Genomic DNA, 16,398 nt, shown 5'->3' with positions numbered 1-16,398 from the left:
TTGCTGAGAATGATGGTTTCCAGCTGCATCCATGTCCCTACAAAGGACACGAACTCATCCTTTTTTATGGCTGCATAGTATTTCATGGTGTATATGTGCCACAATTTCTTAATCCAGTCTGTCACTGATGGACATTTGGGTTGATTCCAAGTCTTTGCTATTGTGAATAGTGCCGCAATAAACATACGTGTGCATGTGTCTTTATAGCAGCATGATTTATAATCCTTTGGGTATATACCCAGTAATGGGATGGCTGGGTCATATGGTACTTCTAGTTCTAGATCCTTGAGGAATCGCCATACTGTTTTCCATAATGGTTGAACTAGTTTACAATCCCACTAACAGTGTAAAAGTGTTCCTATTTCTCCACATCCTCTCCAGCACCTGTTGTTTCCTGACTTTTTAATGATTGCCATTGTAACTGGTGTGAGATGGTATTGTGGTTTTGATTTGCATTTCTCTGATGGCCAGTGATGATGAGCATTTTTTCATGTGTCTGTTGGCTGTATGAATGTCTTCTTTTGAGAAATGTCTGTTCATATCCTTTGCCCACTTCTTGATGGGGTTGTTTGGTTTTTTCTTGTAAATTTGTTTGAGTTCTTTGTAGGTTCTGGATATTACCCTTTGTCTGATGAGTAGATTGCAAAAATTTTCTCCCATTCTGTAGGTTGCCTGTTCACTCTGATGGTAGTTTCTTTTGCTGTGCAGAAGCTCTTTGGTTTAATTAGATCCCATTTGTCAATTTTGGCTTTTGTTGCCATTGCTTTTGGTGTTTTGGACATGAAGTCCTTGCCCATGCCTATGTCCTGTATGGTATTACCTAGGTTTTCTTCCAGAGTTTTTATGGTATTAGGTCTAACATTTAAGTCTCTAATCCATCTTGAATTAATTTTCATATAAGGAGTAAGGAAAGGATCCAGTTTCAGCTTTCTACTTATGGCTAGCCAATTTTCCCAGCACCATTTATTAAATAGGGAATCCTTTCCCCATTTCTTGTTTCTCTCAGGTTTGTCAAAGATCAGATGGCTGTAGATGTGTGGTATTATTTCTGAGGACTCTGTTCTGTTCCATTGGTCTATATCTGTGTTTTGGTACCAGTACCATGCTGTTTTGGTTACTGTAGCCTTGTAGTATAGTTTGAAGTCAGGTAGCGTGATGCCTCCAGCTTTGTTCTTTTGACTTAGGATTGTCTTGGCAATGCGGGCTCTTTTTTGGTTCCATATGAACTTTAAAGCAGTTTTTTCCAATTCTGTTAAGAAACTCATTGGTAGCTTGATGGGGGTGGCATTGAATCTATAAATTACCTTGGGCATTATGGTCATTTTCACAATATTGATTCTTCCTATCCATGAGCATGGTATGTTCTTCCATTTGTTTGTGTCCTCTTTTATTTCACTGAGCAGTGGTTTGTAGTTCTCCTTGAAGAGGTCCTTTACATCCCTTGTAAGTTGGATTCCTAGGTATTTTATTCTCTTTGAAGCAATTGTGAATGGAAGTTCATTCATGATTTGGCTCTCTGTTTGTCTGTTACTGGTGTATAAGAATGCTTGTGATTTTTGCACATTGATTTTGTATCCTGAGACTTTGCTGAAGTTGCTTATCAGCTTAAGGAGATTTTGGGCTGAGACGATGGGGTTTTCTAAATATACAATCATGTTATCTGCAAACAGGGACAATTTGACTTCTTCTTTTCCTAACTGAATACCCTTTATTTCTTTCTCTTGCCTGATTGCCCTAGCCAGAACTTCCAACACTATGTTGAATAGGAGTGGTGAGAGAGGGCATCCCTGTCTTGTGCCAGTTTTCAAAGGGAATTTTTCCAGTTTTTGCCCATTCAGTATGATATTGGCTGTGGGTTTGTCATAAATAGCTCTTATGATTTTGAGATACGTTCCATCAATACCGAATTTATTGAGCATTTTTAGCATGAAGGGCTGTTGAATTTTGTCAAAAGCCTTTTCTGCATCTATTGAGATAATCATGTGGTTTTTGTCTTTGGTTCTGTTTATATGCTGGATTACGTTTATTGATTTGCGAATGTTGAACCAGCCTTGCATCCCAGGGATGCCCACTAGATCATGGTGGATAAGCTTTTTGATGTGCTGCTGGATCCGGTTTGCCAGTATTTTATTGAGGATTTTTGCATCGATGTTCATCAGGGATATTGGTCTAAAATACTGTTTTTTTGTTGTGTCTCTGCCAGGCTTTGGTATCAGGATGATGTTGGTCTCGTAAAATGAGTTAGGGAGGATTCCCTCTTTTTCTATTGATTGGAGTAGTTTCAGAAGGAATGGTACCAGCTCCTTGTACCTCTGTTAGAATTCAGCTGTGAATCCATCTGGTCCTAGACTTTTTTTGGTTGGTAGGCTATTAATTATTGCCTCCGTTTCAGAGCCTGCTATTGGTCTATTCAGGTATTCAGCTTCTTCCTGGTTTAGTCTTGGGATAGTGTAAGTGTCCAGGAAATTATCCATTTCTTCTAGATTTTCTAGTTTATTTGCGTAGAGGTGTTTATAGTATTCTCTGATGGTAGTTTGTATTTCTGTGGGGTCGGTGGTGATATCCCCTTCATCATTTTTTATTGCGTCTATTTGATTCTTCTCTCTTTTCTTCTTTATTAGTCTTGCTAGCGGTCTATCAATTTTGTTGATCTTTTCCAAAAACCAACTCCTGGATTCATGGATTTTTTGGAGAGTTTTTTGTGTCTCTATCTCCTTCAGTTCTGCTCTGATCTTAGTTATTTCTTGCCTTCTGCTAGCTTTTGAATGTGTTTGCTCTTGCTTCTCTAGTTCTTTTAATTGTGATGTTAGAGTGTCAATTTTAGATCTTTCCAGCTTTCTCTTGTGGGCATTTAGTGCTATAAATTTCCCTCTACACACTGCTTTAAATGTGTCCAAGAGATTCTGGTATGTTGTATCTTTGTTCTCATTGGTTTCAAAGAACATCTTTATTTCTGCCTTCATTTTGTTATGTACCCAGTAGTCATTCAGGAGCAGGTTATTCAGTTTCCATGTAGTTGAGCGGTTTTGATTGAGTTTCTTAGTCCTGAGTTCTAGTTTGATTGCACTGTAGTCTGAGAGACAGTTTGTTATAATTTCTGTTCTTTTACCTTTGCTGAGGAGTGCTTTACCTCCAATTATGTGGTCAATTTTGGAATACGGGTGATGTGGTGCTGAGAAGAATGTATATTCTGTTGATTTGGAGAGTTCTGTAGATGTCTATTAGGTCTGCTTGCTGCAGAGATGAGTTCAATTCCTGGATATCCTTGTTAACTTTCTGTCTCGTTGATCTGTATAATGTTGACAGTGGGGTGTTGAAGTCTCCCATTATTATTGTATGGGAGTCTAAGTCTCTTTGTAAGTCTCTAAGGACTTGCTTTATGAATCTGGGTGCTCCTGTATTGGGTGCATATATATTTAGGATAGTTAGCTCTTCCTGTTGAATTGATCCCTTTCCCATTATGTAATGGCCTTCTTTGTCTCTTTTGATCTTTGATGGTTTAAAGTCTGTTTTATCAGAGACTAGTATTGCAACCCCTGCTTTTTTTGGTTCTCCATTTGCTTGGTAGATCTTCCTCCATCCCTTTATTTTGAGCCTATGTATGTCTCTGCATGTGAGATGGGTCTCCTGAATACAGCAGACTGATGGGTCTTGACTCTTTATCCAGTTTGCCAGTCTGTGTCTTTTAATTAGAACATTTAGTCCATTTACGTTTAAGGTTAATATTGTTATGTGTGAACTTGATCCTGTCATTATGATATTAACTGGCTATTTCGCTCGTTAGTTGATGCAGTTTCTTCCTAGCATCGATGGTCTTTACATTTTGGCATGTTTTTGCAATGGCTGGTAGCGGTTGTTCCTTTCCATGTTTAGTGCTTCCTTCAGAGTCTCTTGTAAGGCAGGCCTGGTGGTGACAAAATCTCTAAGAATTTGCTTATCTGTAAAGGATTTTATTTCTCCTTCACTTATGAAACTTAGTTTGGCTGGATATGAAATTCTGGGTTGAAAATTCTTTTCTTTAAGAATGTTGAATATTGGCCCCCACTCTCTTCTGGCTTGGAGAGTTTCTGCTGAGAGATCTGCTGTTAGTCTGATGGGCTTCCCTTTGTGGGTAACCCGACCTTTCTCTCTGGCTGCCCTTAAGATTTTTTCCTTCATTTCAACTTTGGTGAATCTGGCAATTATGTGTCTTGGAGTTGCTCTTCTTGAGGAGTATCTTTGTGGTGTTCTCTGTATTTCCTGAATTTGAATGTTGGCCTGCCCTGCTAGGTTGGGGAAGTTCTCCTGGATGATATCCTGAAGAGTGTTTTCCAACTTGGTTCCATTGTCCCCCTCACTTTCAGGCACCCCAGTCAGACGTAGATTTGGTCTTTTTACATAATCCCATACTTCTTGAAGGCTTTGTTCATTTCTTTTTCTTCTTTTTTCTTTGGGTTTCTCTTCTCGCTTCATTTCATTCATTTGATCCTCAATCGCTGATACTCTTTCTTCTGGTTGATCGAGTCGGTTACTGAAGCTTGTGCATTTGTCACGTATTTCTCGTGTCATGGTTTTCATCTGTCAGTTCGTTTATGGCCTTCTCTGCATTAATTATTCTAGTTATCAATTCTTCCACTCTTTTTTCAAGATTTTTAGTTTCTTTGCGCTGGGTACGTAATTCCTCCTTTAGCTCTGAAAAGTTTGATGGAGTGAAGCCTTCTTCTCTCATCTTGTCAAAGTCATTCTCTGTCCAGCTTTGATCAATTGCTGGCGATGAGCTGCATTCCTTTGCAGGGGGAGATGCGCTCTTATTTTTTGAATTTCCAGCTTTTCTGCCCTGCTTTTTCCCCACTTTGTGGTTTTATCTGCCTCTGGTCTTTGATGATGGTGACGTACTGATGGGGTTTTGGTGTGGGTATCCTTCCTGTTTGTTAGTTTTCCTTCTAACAGTCAGGACCCTCAGCTGTAGGTCTGTTGGAGATTGCTTGAGGTCCACTCCAGACCCTGTTTGCCTGGGTATCAGCAGCAGAGGCTGCAGAAGATAGAATATTGCTGAACAGTGAGTGTACCTGTCTGATTCTTGATTTGGAAGCTTCCTCTCAGGGGTGTACTCCACTGTGTGAGGTGTGGGGTGTCGGTCTGCCCCTAGTGGGGGATGTCTCCCAGTTAGGCTACTCAGGGGTCAGGGACCCACTTGAGCAGGCAGTCTATCCGTTCTCAGATCTCAACCTCCGTGTTGGGAGATCCACTGCTCTCTTCAAAGCTGTCAGACAGAGTCGTTTGCGTCTGCAGAGGCTTCTGCTGCTTTTTTTTGTTGTTGTTGTTGTTTAGCTGTGCCCTGTCCCCAGAAGTGGAGTCTACAGAGACAGGCAGGCCTCCTTGAGCTGCTGTGAGCTCCACCCAGTTCGAGCTTCCCAGCAGCTTTGTTTACCTACTTAAGCCTCAGCAATGGCGGGCACCCCTCCCCCAGCCTCGCTGCTGCCTTGCTGTTAGATCGCAGACTGCTGTGCTAGCAATGAGGGAGGCTCTGTGGGCGTGGGACCCTCTGGGCCAGGTGTAGGATATAATCTCCTGGTGTGCCCGTTTGCTAAGACTCTTGGTAAAGTGCAGTATTGGGGTGGGAGTTACCCGATTTTCCAGGTGTTGTGTGTCTCAGTTCCCCTGGCTAGGAAAAGGGATTTCCTTCCCCCTTGTGCTTCCCAGGTGAGGCGATGCCTCGCCCTGCTTCAGCTCTCGCTGGTCGGGCTGCAGCAGCTGACCAGCACCGATTGTCCGGCACTCCCTAGTGAGATGAACCCAGTACCTCAGTTGAAAAATGCAGAAATCACCTGTCTTCTGTGTCGCTCATGCTGGGAGCTGGAGACTGGAGCTGTTCCTATTCGGCCATCTTTCCTATATATCTACAATCCTAGCCTTTCTGAAATTGGTATAACAGGAAATTGCTGTTTCCTCTCAAAATGAACTGAGATGTGGTATCAGGGACAGACACAGAGAGGGGTTCAGAACTACCTGTCAGATGTGCTATTTTACATGCATTATTTATAAAAATTATATGTAAGTAATAAAATATATTGAATAATTTAATCATTATTATACACCTTTTATTTTTAAATTTTTTACTTTGGATAATTTCAAACATATAACAAAGAGAGAATGACATTTGCAAACTGCTATATTACCCGCTACCCAGTTTCATCGGTTATCAACTCCTGGCTATTCTTTTTTTTTTTTTTTTTTTTCTGTGACACAGAGTCTTGCTCTATCACCCAGACTGGAGTGCAGTGGCATGATCTTGGCTCACTGCAATTTCTGCCTCCCGGGTTCAAGTAATTCTAATGCCTCAGTCTCCCAAGCAGCTGGGATTACAGATGCAACCGTGACACCTGGCTAATTTTTGTATTTTTAGTAGAGACGGGGTTTTGCCATGTTGGCCAGACTAGTCTCAAACACCTGACCTCAAGTGATCTGCCTGCCTTGGGCTCCTTAAGTGCTGGGATTACAGGTGTGAGCCACCGTGCCCGGCCAACTCCTGGTTACTCTTAATTCACCTATATCCCTTCTACTTTCTCCCTACTGAATTATTCTGAGTCAACTTGAAGATGTATAATTTCATTTGTACATATTCTGTTATGCACAATTTTATTTTAAAATAGCTTTTAAATAATAATTACAACTTGGGAATACTGAAAACCTGAATAGTTTTTTAGAAGCTGTTAGTGTAGTTAATATAGACCAGTTAATGTAGTTAATGTAGTCCAGTTAATGTAGACCAATAGATAGCATTTCTTGAGTTCAAAATGATCATATACATTATGCTTTTCTCTTAGAATTTAAATGTCTAGTGATAAACAGGGAAAGTGTTTTACCTGTTCTCTGCAGTCTTCTCTCAGTTCTCCGTCTAAAGTAAAAGATTAAAACATTAATTATATTAAAAATCTAATAAAGGACCTTAAGAAAAAGTTTTTACAACACTAAAAACAGAAATGCTGAAAACAGTAACAAATAAGTTAAAATGCTGAAAACTCTAGAGAAATAAAAAAGCAAACCTTAACATAGTATGAAAGTACCAATCATTTTCATACATATGTGTATGGCTACCTTGTGTTACAGTATTTACTATGTATAGTATATACTATAGTATATACTAGCAGCATATCACTTGAGGGCTTATTAGAAATGCAGAGCCATAGGCTCCAGCCCAGATCTGCTGAATCAGAATCAACTTTTTAACAAGATCTCCAAATTTATATATATTTATTTGTATGATCATTGAAATTTCACCTTTGTAATAATCAGGCAACTTGGTATTTTGTATCAGTCACAAGCAGTCTTATACCAACTAGAAATGCTCAGAGTTTTCTTATTTTTATTAATTTACTGAAAGTTCTTACAAGCTATAACATAGTTTTTCTGTTATACTTTGAATACTTAGGTTTCTTGAATACCATTACCTTCTGCATTACAGGTATTAGTCATCAAAAATCCAGAACAGATGTCTTTTTCAAGTTCATTCCTTCTGTCAATTATTTGGAAAAAGGATTAAAAAAGAAAATTTTAAGATTAAGTATAAGTTATAGATTTTAAAGCATTAAAATATTTTAAAATTTCTGGGTTAAAAAATGTAATTAAAAAATTTCTTTGGAAACTTTCAACAATATAGTAATCATTTAAATACCATTATATTTAAAAACACAGAAAGGCACTTTTAATTTTTCCACCATTAAATATTTTACAGGACATTTCAAAGAGCAGCTAAATTAAACTTTAACATACAAATAATGTATTTTACATATGAAGTTTTAAGAAAAACAATCATGGAAACCAAATGTGATGCTCTGAACTCATGGTTATTACAAAATTAAAATGAATGATAAAGTTTTATAAACTTGTAAAAGTAATTCACTTTTGATATAGAAACCCTCCCGCCAAAACACAGAAAAAGAATAATGTAAATATCCAGAACTCTTCTCTGGATATTTAGCTCCACTACTTATTATTATGTATCTTTTAAAAAAATAAAACTGAGGTAATATGGTCTTGTGAAATTTCATGTCATCATCTTTCACTTATTATATATTTTTTGTTTTAAAATTTTTACTGTTTATATGTTAAAATTGACTTTCTTAAGGTATTGAGTTTTGTGAATGTTAACAGATGTTTAGATTCTTGTTATTACTATTACAAATAGAATATAGAACAGTTTCATCATGCCAAAAAAACCTCCCTTATATACTTTATAGTCACACTCCCTTCAACCTATACACCCTGGCAACCACAGAAATGTTCTTCATAACTATAGTTTTGACTTTACGAATGTCATATAATTGGAATTACACCATATAAACTTTTGTGACTGGCTTCTGTTATTCAGTATAATGCCCTGATATTCATCCAAGTTGTTAAATGTATATCAGTGGTTCACTGCTTTTTATTGCTGAGCCGTCTTCCATTACAGATGCGTGTACCAGTTTATTTATTCACCTGTTGAAGGGCATTTTTCTCAGTTTTTGAAAATTATGAATAAAACTGCTACAAGCATTCATGTACAGGTTGTTGTGTGAACCTGATTTTACTTTTCTAGTGTAAATACTTAATGGGATTGTTGAATCATATGGTAAATACATGTTTAACTTTATAAGAAACTGCAAAACTGTTTCCCAGAAGAGTTGTACCATTTTATATTACATCTCATGCAACAATGAATGAGAGTTCAGTTACTTTGCATCATCCTCACCAGCACTTGAAATTGTCAGTATTTTTAAAAATTATTGACATTCTAATAGGTATACAGAGGTATCTCATCATGGTTTTAATTTCAGTTTCCCAAATAGCTAATGATATTAAATTTATTTGTTTGCTATTCATGTATCTCCTTATTGAAATGTCCATCCAAGTCTTTTGACCACTGTAATTGGGCTATTTGTTTTCTTACTGTTGAGCTTTGAGAGTTCTTTATATATTCTGGATACAACTCCTTTGCTGGATATGTGACTTGCAAATATTTGCTCCCATCATACAGCTTGTCTTTTCAGGGTCCTAACAGTGCCTTTTGAGGAACAACAGTTGATGAAGTTACCAATTTTTAAAAAATGGATCACGCTTTTGGTGTCTAGTTGGAGAATTCTTTGTTAATCCCAGGTCACAAATATTTCCTCCTATGCTTTCTTCTAAAACTTTGATAGTTTTACATTTTATATTTAGAGCTATGATTTATTTTTAGTTAATTTTTGAGAGTAATGTATGAGGTTTAGTTTGAGATTCTTTGTGTGTCTGTGTGTTTATAGATGTCCATTGTGCCAATACCATTTGTTGAAAAACTATCCTTTCTCCATTGAATTACCTTTGTACTTTTGTCAAAAATCAGCTGGGCATATTTATATGTGTCTATTTCTGGGTTATATGTTCTATTTCATTAATCTGTGTGTCTGTCCTTTTACTAATACCATAATTTCTTGATTAGTTATAGCTTTGGGGATGGCAAACCACAGTCCCTAGGCCAAATCCAGTTCATACATATTTTATTAAATAAAGTTTTATTGGAATATATTCATTTTATATTATCTATGGCTGCTTCCTTGCTATGATGACAGAGTTAAGTAGTTGTGACACACTATGTGACCTGCAAAATCAAAAATCTTTACTAAATGACCCTTCACAGAAAATGTTTGTCAGCTCCTGCTTTAGCAAAAGTCCTAAGATCATGTTTGATTCTTCCAACATTATTTCCCTTTTTCAAAATGTTTCTTGTTATTCTAGCTTCTTTGTCTCTTTGTATAAATTTTAGAATCAGCTTGTTGATATCTTTAAAAAATTCTTCTGGGATTTTGATCAGAATTTTATCAAATCTTTAGATTAATCAGAAATCTTTAGATCAGTCAGGAGACAGCTGACATCTTTACTATATTGAGTCTTCAAACCATAAACACGTCTCTCCATTTATTTGTTTATTTATTTATTTGACAGAGTCTCACTCTGTCGCTCAGGCTGGAGTGCAGTGGCAGGATCTTGCCTCACTGCAACCTCTGCCCCCTGGATTCCAGGGATTCTCCTGCCTCAGCCTCCTGAGTAGCTGGGACTACAGGCACGTGCCACCGCATCTGGCTAATTTTTTTATTTTTTAATAGAGACAGGGTTTCACCATGTTGCCCAGGCTGGTCTCGAACTCCTGATGACCTCAGGTGATCCGCCCACCTTGGCCTCCCAAAGTGCTGGAATTACAGGCATGAGCCACCATGCCTGGCCCATTTATTTTAATCTTCTTAAGTTTTTAGCATACAGATGGAATGTTTTGTTAGACTTATAACATAGTATTTCATTTATTTTGGAGCTACTGTAATTTAAAAAGCTTTTTTGGTTTTCAGTTGTACATTACTAGTATATAGAAATACAATTGGGCTGGGGCGGTGGCTCACACCTGTAATCCCAGCACTTTGGGAGGCCGAGGCAGGCAGATTGCCTGAGGTCAGGAGTTCGAGACCAGTCTGGCCAACATGGTAAAACCCCATCTCTATTAAAAATACAAAAAAATTAGATGGGTGTGGTGGCATGCGCCTGTAATCCCACCTACTAGGGAGGCTGAGGCAGGGGAATTGCTTGAACCAGGGAGGTGGAGGTTGCAGTGAGCCAAGGTCGTGCCATTGCACTCTAGCCTGGGCGACAGAGTGAGATTCTGTCTCAAAAAAAAAAAAGAGTTTTATGTGTTGACCATATATCTTGTGACCTTGCTAAATGCACTTACTAGTTGTAGGAACCATTTTGTCTGCAAAAAGGGATGGTTTCATTTCTTGTTTAGTGCAGTGTTGCATAAGAGTGGTAAAAGTGGACATTTTTACCATGTTTCCAATCTTACAAGGAAAACATTCAGTCTTTCTCTATCAAGTAGGATAATAGCTGTATAGTATTCTTTTTTTCCTTCTTGGTAGAAACTCTCTATAGTTTGAGGAAGCCCCCTTCTACTCCTAGTTTTCTGTTTTGTTTTTTTTTTAATCATGAATGGGTATGGAATTTTGTCAGACATGCTTTTTATACCAGTTGATTTGATCAGTTGATTTTTCTTATTTATACTTTTAAAATTGTGGATTCCATTAATTTTTGAATATTGAATAAGCTGTGCCTTCCCAAGATAAATCCCACTTAATTCTGGTATATTATTATTTTTATATATTGCTAAATTCTTAATTCTTGAGGATTTTTACTTCTATATTTATGAGAGACAGTTGTCTATAGTTTTTTTGTACTGTCTTTTTTTTTTCTTTTTTAAAAAATTCCATGGGACTGCTTTATATCTTTTTTTGTACTATCTTTGGGTAGTAGCCTCAAAATGAGCTGGGGTGTGTTGAGTCATCATCTTATATTTTCTGAAAGAACTGTGCACAATTGATAGTATATTTTTCTCTCAACGAATTCACCAGTGAAACCATAGGGACCTGGAGATATCTTTTACAGAGTTTTTTGTTTTGTTTTAAACTACAAATTTAATTCCTTTAATAGCCATAGGATTCAGATAATCTCTTTCATTTTCTGCCAGTTTGGTAGTTTGTGGCTTTCAAGGAATTATTCCATTCAAACTATGTTGTTAAGCTTATTTGCATACAGTAGTTCATGACATTATTTTTTATCTACTTAATGTCGGTAAAGTTTAAGATAATATACCCTCTTTCATTCCTGATATCAACAATCTATGTCTTCTTTTTCTCTTTGTCTGACTAGAGTTTTATCAGTGTTGTTGATCTTTTCAAACAGGCTTTTGACTTCATTAATTTTTCTGTTTTCAACTTCAATAATATATGCTCTTTATTATTTCCTTTCTTCTGCTTCCTTTGAGTTTACTTTGCTTTTCTTCCTCTAGTTCCTTTAGATGGAAGTTTAGATTGTTGACTGAGGCATTTCTTCTTTTCTAATATAAGCATTTATTTGAATAAAATTCTTATTTTAAGTTGTGATTTTTTTTTTCTCAGTTTATAATCTTTTCTGATTTCATTAAGACCACCTCTTTGACCTAGGGATTATTTAGAAGTGTGTTAATTTCTTTTATTTTATTTTATTTATTTATTTTTTTTTGAGACGGAGTCTCACGCTGTTGCCCAGGCTGGAGTGCAGTGGCGCGATCTCTGCTCACTGCAAGCTCCGCCTCCCGGGTTCCCGCCATTCTCCTGCCTCAGCCTCCTGAGTAGCTGGGACTACAGGCGCCCGCCACCGCGCCCGGCTAATTTTTGTATTTTTTTTAGTAGAGACGGGGTTTCACTGTGGTCTCGATCTCCTGACCTTGTGATCCGCCCGCCTCGGCCTCCCAAAGTGCTGGGATTACAGGCTTGAGCCACCGCGCCCGGCCAGTGTGTTAATTTCTAAGTGTTTGGAGAATTTTCTCTATTTCTGTTATTTATTTCTAATCCATTCCCATTATGGTCAGAGGACATACTTTGTGTATTCTTTTAAGTTTGTTTTATGACCCAGGATATGGTCCGTCTTGGTAAATGTTCACATACACTGCAAAAGGATGTGTGTTCTACTGTTGTTGGGTGGAATGATTTTCTGTCACTAGTTCTATCAGTTGTTGAGAAAGCACTGATGCAGTCTACAAATGCAAATGTAGATTTGTCTGTTCCCATTGTGATCTCTATCATTTTTTCTTATATATTATGTCATTCTCTTGTCAGATGCAAACACATTTAGAATTGTTATGCTTCCTTGATAAATTGACTTTTATCATCTTTTCTTTCTTTCCTAGTGTCCCAAGTTTCCCTCTGGTACCATTTACCTTATGTCTCAAGAACTTCCTTTAGTAATTCTTTAATAACAAATCTACTGGAAACATATTTGCTTAGTTTTCCTTCACCAAATTTGAAGTTTTCAGGTATTCTTTGTATATATATATTTTCAGCATTGCGTTCTTTATCCTCTCCTTCTAGGGCTCTGATGTCATGAATGTTAGACCTTTTGGCATTGCCTCACAGGCCCCTCAGTTCACTTTTTTAAAAAAAAATGTTTTCTCTGTCATTCAGTGGATGCTTTTGATTGATCTGTCTTCAAGTTCATTGACTTTCCTGTGTTACCTCTATTCTGCTATTATCAAACCTATCAATGAGTTAAAAAATTTTGTGGGGGCCAGGCATGGTGGCTCACGCCTGTAATCCCAGCACTCTGGCAGGCTGAGGTGGTTGGATCATTTGAGTTCAGGAGTTCAAGACCAAACACGGTAAAACCTCATCTCTACAAAAAAAAAAAAAAAAAAAAACAAAAATTAGCAGAGCATGGTGGCATGCACCTGTAGTCCCAGCTCCTTGGGTGGCTGAGGTAGGAGGATCGCTTGAGCCCAGGAGGTTAAGACTGCAGTGAGCTGTGATTGCTCCATTGCAATCTAACCTGTGAGAGAGAATGAGACCCTGTCTCAAAAAAAACTTTTTTTTTTTTTTTTTGCTTAAATTACTTTTGAATTCTTTGTTTCTTCTTTGTACCTTCTATTTCTTTTCGATACTTGTTTTTTTTGTTGTTGGTGGTGGTGGTTGTTTTTTTAAAGAGATGAGGTCTCACTAGTTGCCTAGGCTACCCTCCAACTCCTGGGCTTCAAGTGATCTTCCTGCCTCAGTCTCCCAAGTAGCTGGGACTACAGGTGCATGCCACCATGCCTGGCTGGTTTCAGTAATTTTAATGATTGTTGGAGCTCCTTAAAGTTTGTCAGATAATTCCAACATTTGTCATCTCAGCGTTATTGTCTTTTGATAGTCTTTTCTCATGTGAGTTGAGATTTTCTGGCCGCTTTATATATCAAGTAATTTTTGGTATCCTGGACATTTTGAATATTTTAAGACTTGGTCTTGTTAAAATTCTGTGATGAATGTTATTTTTGTTTTAGCAAGCACTTATTATGTTTAGCTTCAAGTTACAGTGTTCCTTTGTGAGCTATGGTATGTCAGTTTACTTTTCAAAGCCTCTTTGCAGGGCTGTTTGTTGTGCTATTTGGTGATATTTGCAGTGCTGTCAGTGTGTGTACCATCCAGCAGCAAACATATAACCTGGGTGATAGTTTATCTATCAGTTTAGATCTCAAAGTCTTTTATATACTGGTTAGAATCAGATCCACACATGCGTACCTTGGGGTAAGCCCCGGAGTTTATAAACAATTTAATGGGGTTGTTTTCACAAGCTTTCATGTCTGCAATCTCCTTTGGTGCTTTCTGGATCCAGGAAGCTGCATCTTTAGTTACCTTATGCTTCCATGTACCTCCCTGGTTGCACTTGACTCTAGGCCCAACTGGTGGTGAACTAAAGGAAAAGATAACTAGTAAACTCGCCACAGGTTCAGAGGCACCTCAAGTTCTTTTCTTCTTCCTCATTTCTTCTGTATTATTTACTTTTCAGAGTCCCCAAACAGCTGCTCCAATATATTCTACCTAGGATTTTTAGCTGCATTCAATGGGTGAGACAGGAGGAATGTGCTTACTCCATCTTACCTGGAACTAGAACCTGATAATCATGATTTTAAGTGAGTATATAGTATCTGTTATTTAGATATACTGTAATTTAGTCATTAATTCCCCATATATATTTTTAGGTCATTCACTTATGTAACAACAATGCGATTAACATTTTTATGTTTATGTTACAAAAATGAAATTTAAAGTTATAGCACTTTTAGGCTTTTGTTATATGTTGCTAAAATTAGTTTCTGAAAGATTGATGCTGATTTACAAATTTGACCATCACAAAGAATATTGACCACAATTGATTAAAACACATCAAATGATATTTAAAAATCCGTATGAACCTCCCCTCCCCTACTACCCAAAATAGTGGCCACTACTGGGGGTTGCTGGGTTAATTTATTATCCTAAAAACTGATAAATCTAGGGAGGTTATCAAGCATTTACTCTGCCTTTCGAGGTAACTGAATCGTTGATAAGGAAACTTTTATTATGTATAGAAGTACTCAAACTTACAAATGCAGGAGTTACAAAATTAGAAAATCATTATTTCACAACCCCTAATAAAATAATCTAGGCAATGTTTATCAGTGATTTCAAAAACATCAGGTGAAAGGTTGATGGGGAAGTTTATAATGGAGAATTCCATTAATCAGTCTTTGTTTCCCTGAAAGACATTATATACCTCATGTTGTGATGTAATAAGAAGCCCACAGTACCATCTACTATATATTACTTGGGACACAAAGCAACAATTTCCCCAAATTTGCTTATAGAACCATAAGTAAGAAAACAAAATAATAAAAATGTATAAATATAGGGGATTTGCAGATGACATATTCTCTTCTTCCTTGTTCCAGATATGCAGTGTATCTCTGGGAGGAAGCATACAAAGCTTGATGTACCTTGAACCATAGTTAATAGATATGGTCTGTAAGGAAAGTATTACATGATGGTGTGAAAGTGTGTCAGGGCATACTTAAGGAATTTTCTGGGGCTCTGTCATATCTGCAGAAGGCAGTTCAGTACCCTTGTCTAGCTCTATTTTCACTTGTGCATGAAACAGCAAGACAAAAGCATCTATTATTTACTTATAATTTTTGCATGTATATATACATGACACCATATTCCTTATGTTGCTTTTCACTTTCCATAATTCCCTCTCTAAAAGTTTTAATTTCTTAACCTTTTTGTAACTCCTCTTTGACACAGAAAGGTATGCGAACCTAGATTCAGAGAATATGGCACAGAGATAATAAATAGACTCAAAGAAATAGTGAAAAATAGTAAAAGCAGATAGACATTTCTGGCTGTTCTGCAATAGTAGTATTTCATGATTTTGAAACACATATTTCAATATTTCATTATTCACTAACAAAGCTGCAGGAGGTCCATATCTGAGGATAACTGCTTTCAGAAAGTAAAATAAAAAAAGTCCCTAAAGTGAATCAATTTAAAATGGGGTTGAAAATCATAGTAAATGGTGACAATATAATCTGACTAAAAATAAGAGGTAAAAATATATAGATAAGCTTATTTTATCTTGTATTAATAAAATATGTTATAATTTCAACTGTTCATAAATTCATTTTTTTTTTTTTTGGACATGGAGTCTTGCACTGTTGCCCAGGCTGGAGTGCAATGGCATGATCTTGATTCACTGCAACCTCCGCCTCCTGTGTTCAAGCGGTTCTCCTGCCTCAGCCTCCTGAGTAGCGGGGACTACAGGCGTGTACCACCACACTCGGCTAATTTTTGTATTTTTATTTTTAGTAGAGATGGGGTTTCACCATGTTGGCCAGGCTGGTCTTGAACTCCTGACCTCAAGTGATCTGCCTGCCTCAGCCTCCCAAAATGCTGGGATTATAGGCGTGAGCTGCTGTGCCCAGCCATCTGTGCATAAATTCTTAGATGGAACAGAGAGTCAGTTTGATTTGGAGAGTGGGGAATGGTTCTACTTTTTCGGACCAAATTGTCTTACAGTATGATATGGCATGTT

The 16,398-nt window shown here is 37.3% G+C and overlaps 1 protein-coding gene across 12 annotated transcripts in view; it reads right to left on the bottom strand.

The window, feature by feature from the left end:
- The window catches only part of WDPCP (WD repeat containing planar cell polarity effector), a 487,362-nt gene that overhangs the window by 29,955 nt on the left and 441,009 nt on the right, over positions 1 to 16,398 (bottom strand). For 9 of the 12 annotated variants that reach the window (XR_012422331.1, XR_001484464.4, XR_012422332.1 and 6 more), the window contains 2 exons: positions 7,431 to 7,495; positions 6,846 to 6,877 (listed from right to left, as the gene is read on the bottom strand). Coding sequence is in view for 9 of the 12 variants with exons in the window: in XM_015433598.3 (XP_015289084.2) it covers positions 6,846 to 6,877; positions 7,431 to 7,495 (97 nt within the window). In the remaining 3 variants the exon portion in view is untranslated. The remainder of the gene's footprint in view (positions 1 to 6,845; positions 6,878 to 7,430; positions 7,496 to 16,398) is intronic. The other 3 variants (XM_015433599.3, XM_065527042.1, XM_045368566.2) reach the window with 2 other exon arrangements.

The sequence above is a fragment of the Macaca fascicularis genome, chromosome 13 (genome assembly GCF_037993035.2).
Source record: "Macaca fascicularis isolate 582-1 chromosome 13, T2T-MFA8v1.1".
NCBI lineage: Eukaryota > Metazoa > Chordata > Mammalia > Primates > Cercopithecidae > Macaca > Macaca fascicularis.
The sequence above is the reverse complement of the archived record's forward strand: the minus strand, read 5'-3'. Positions and strand labels throughout refer to the sequence as shown.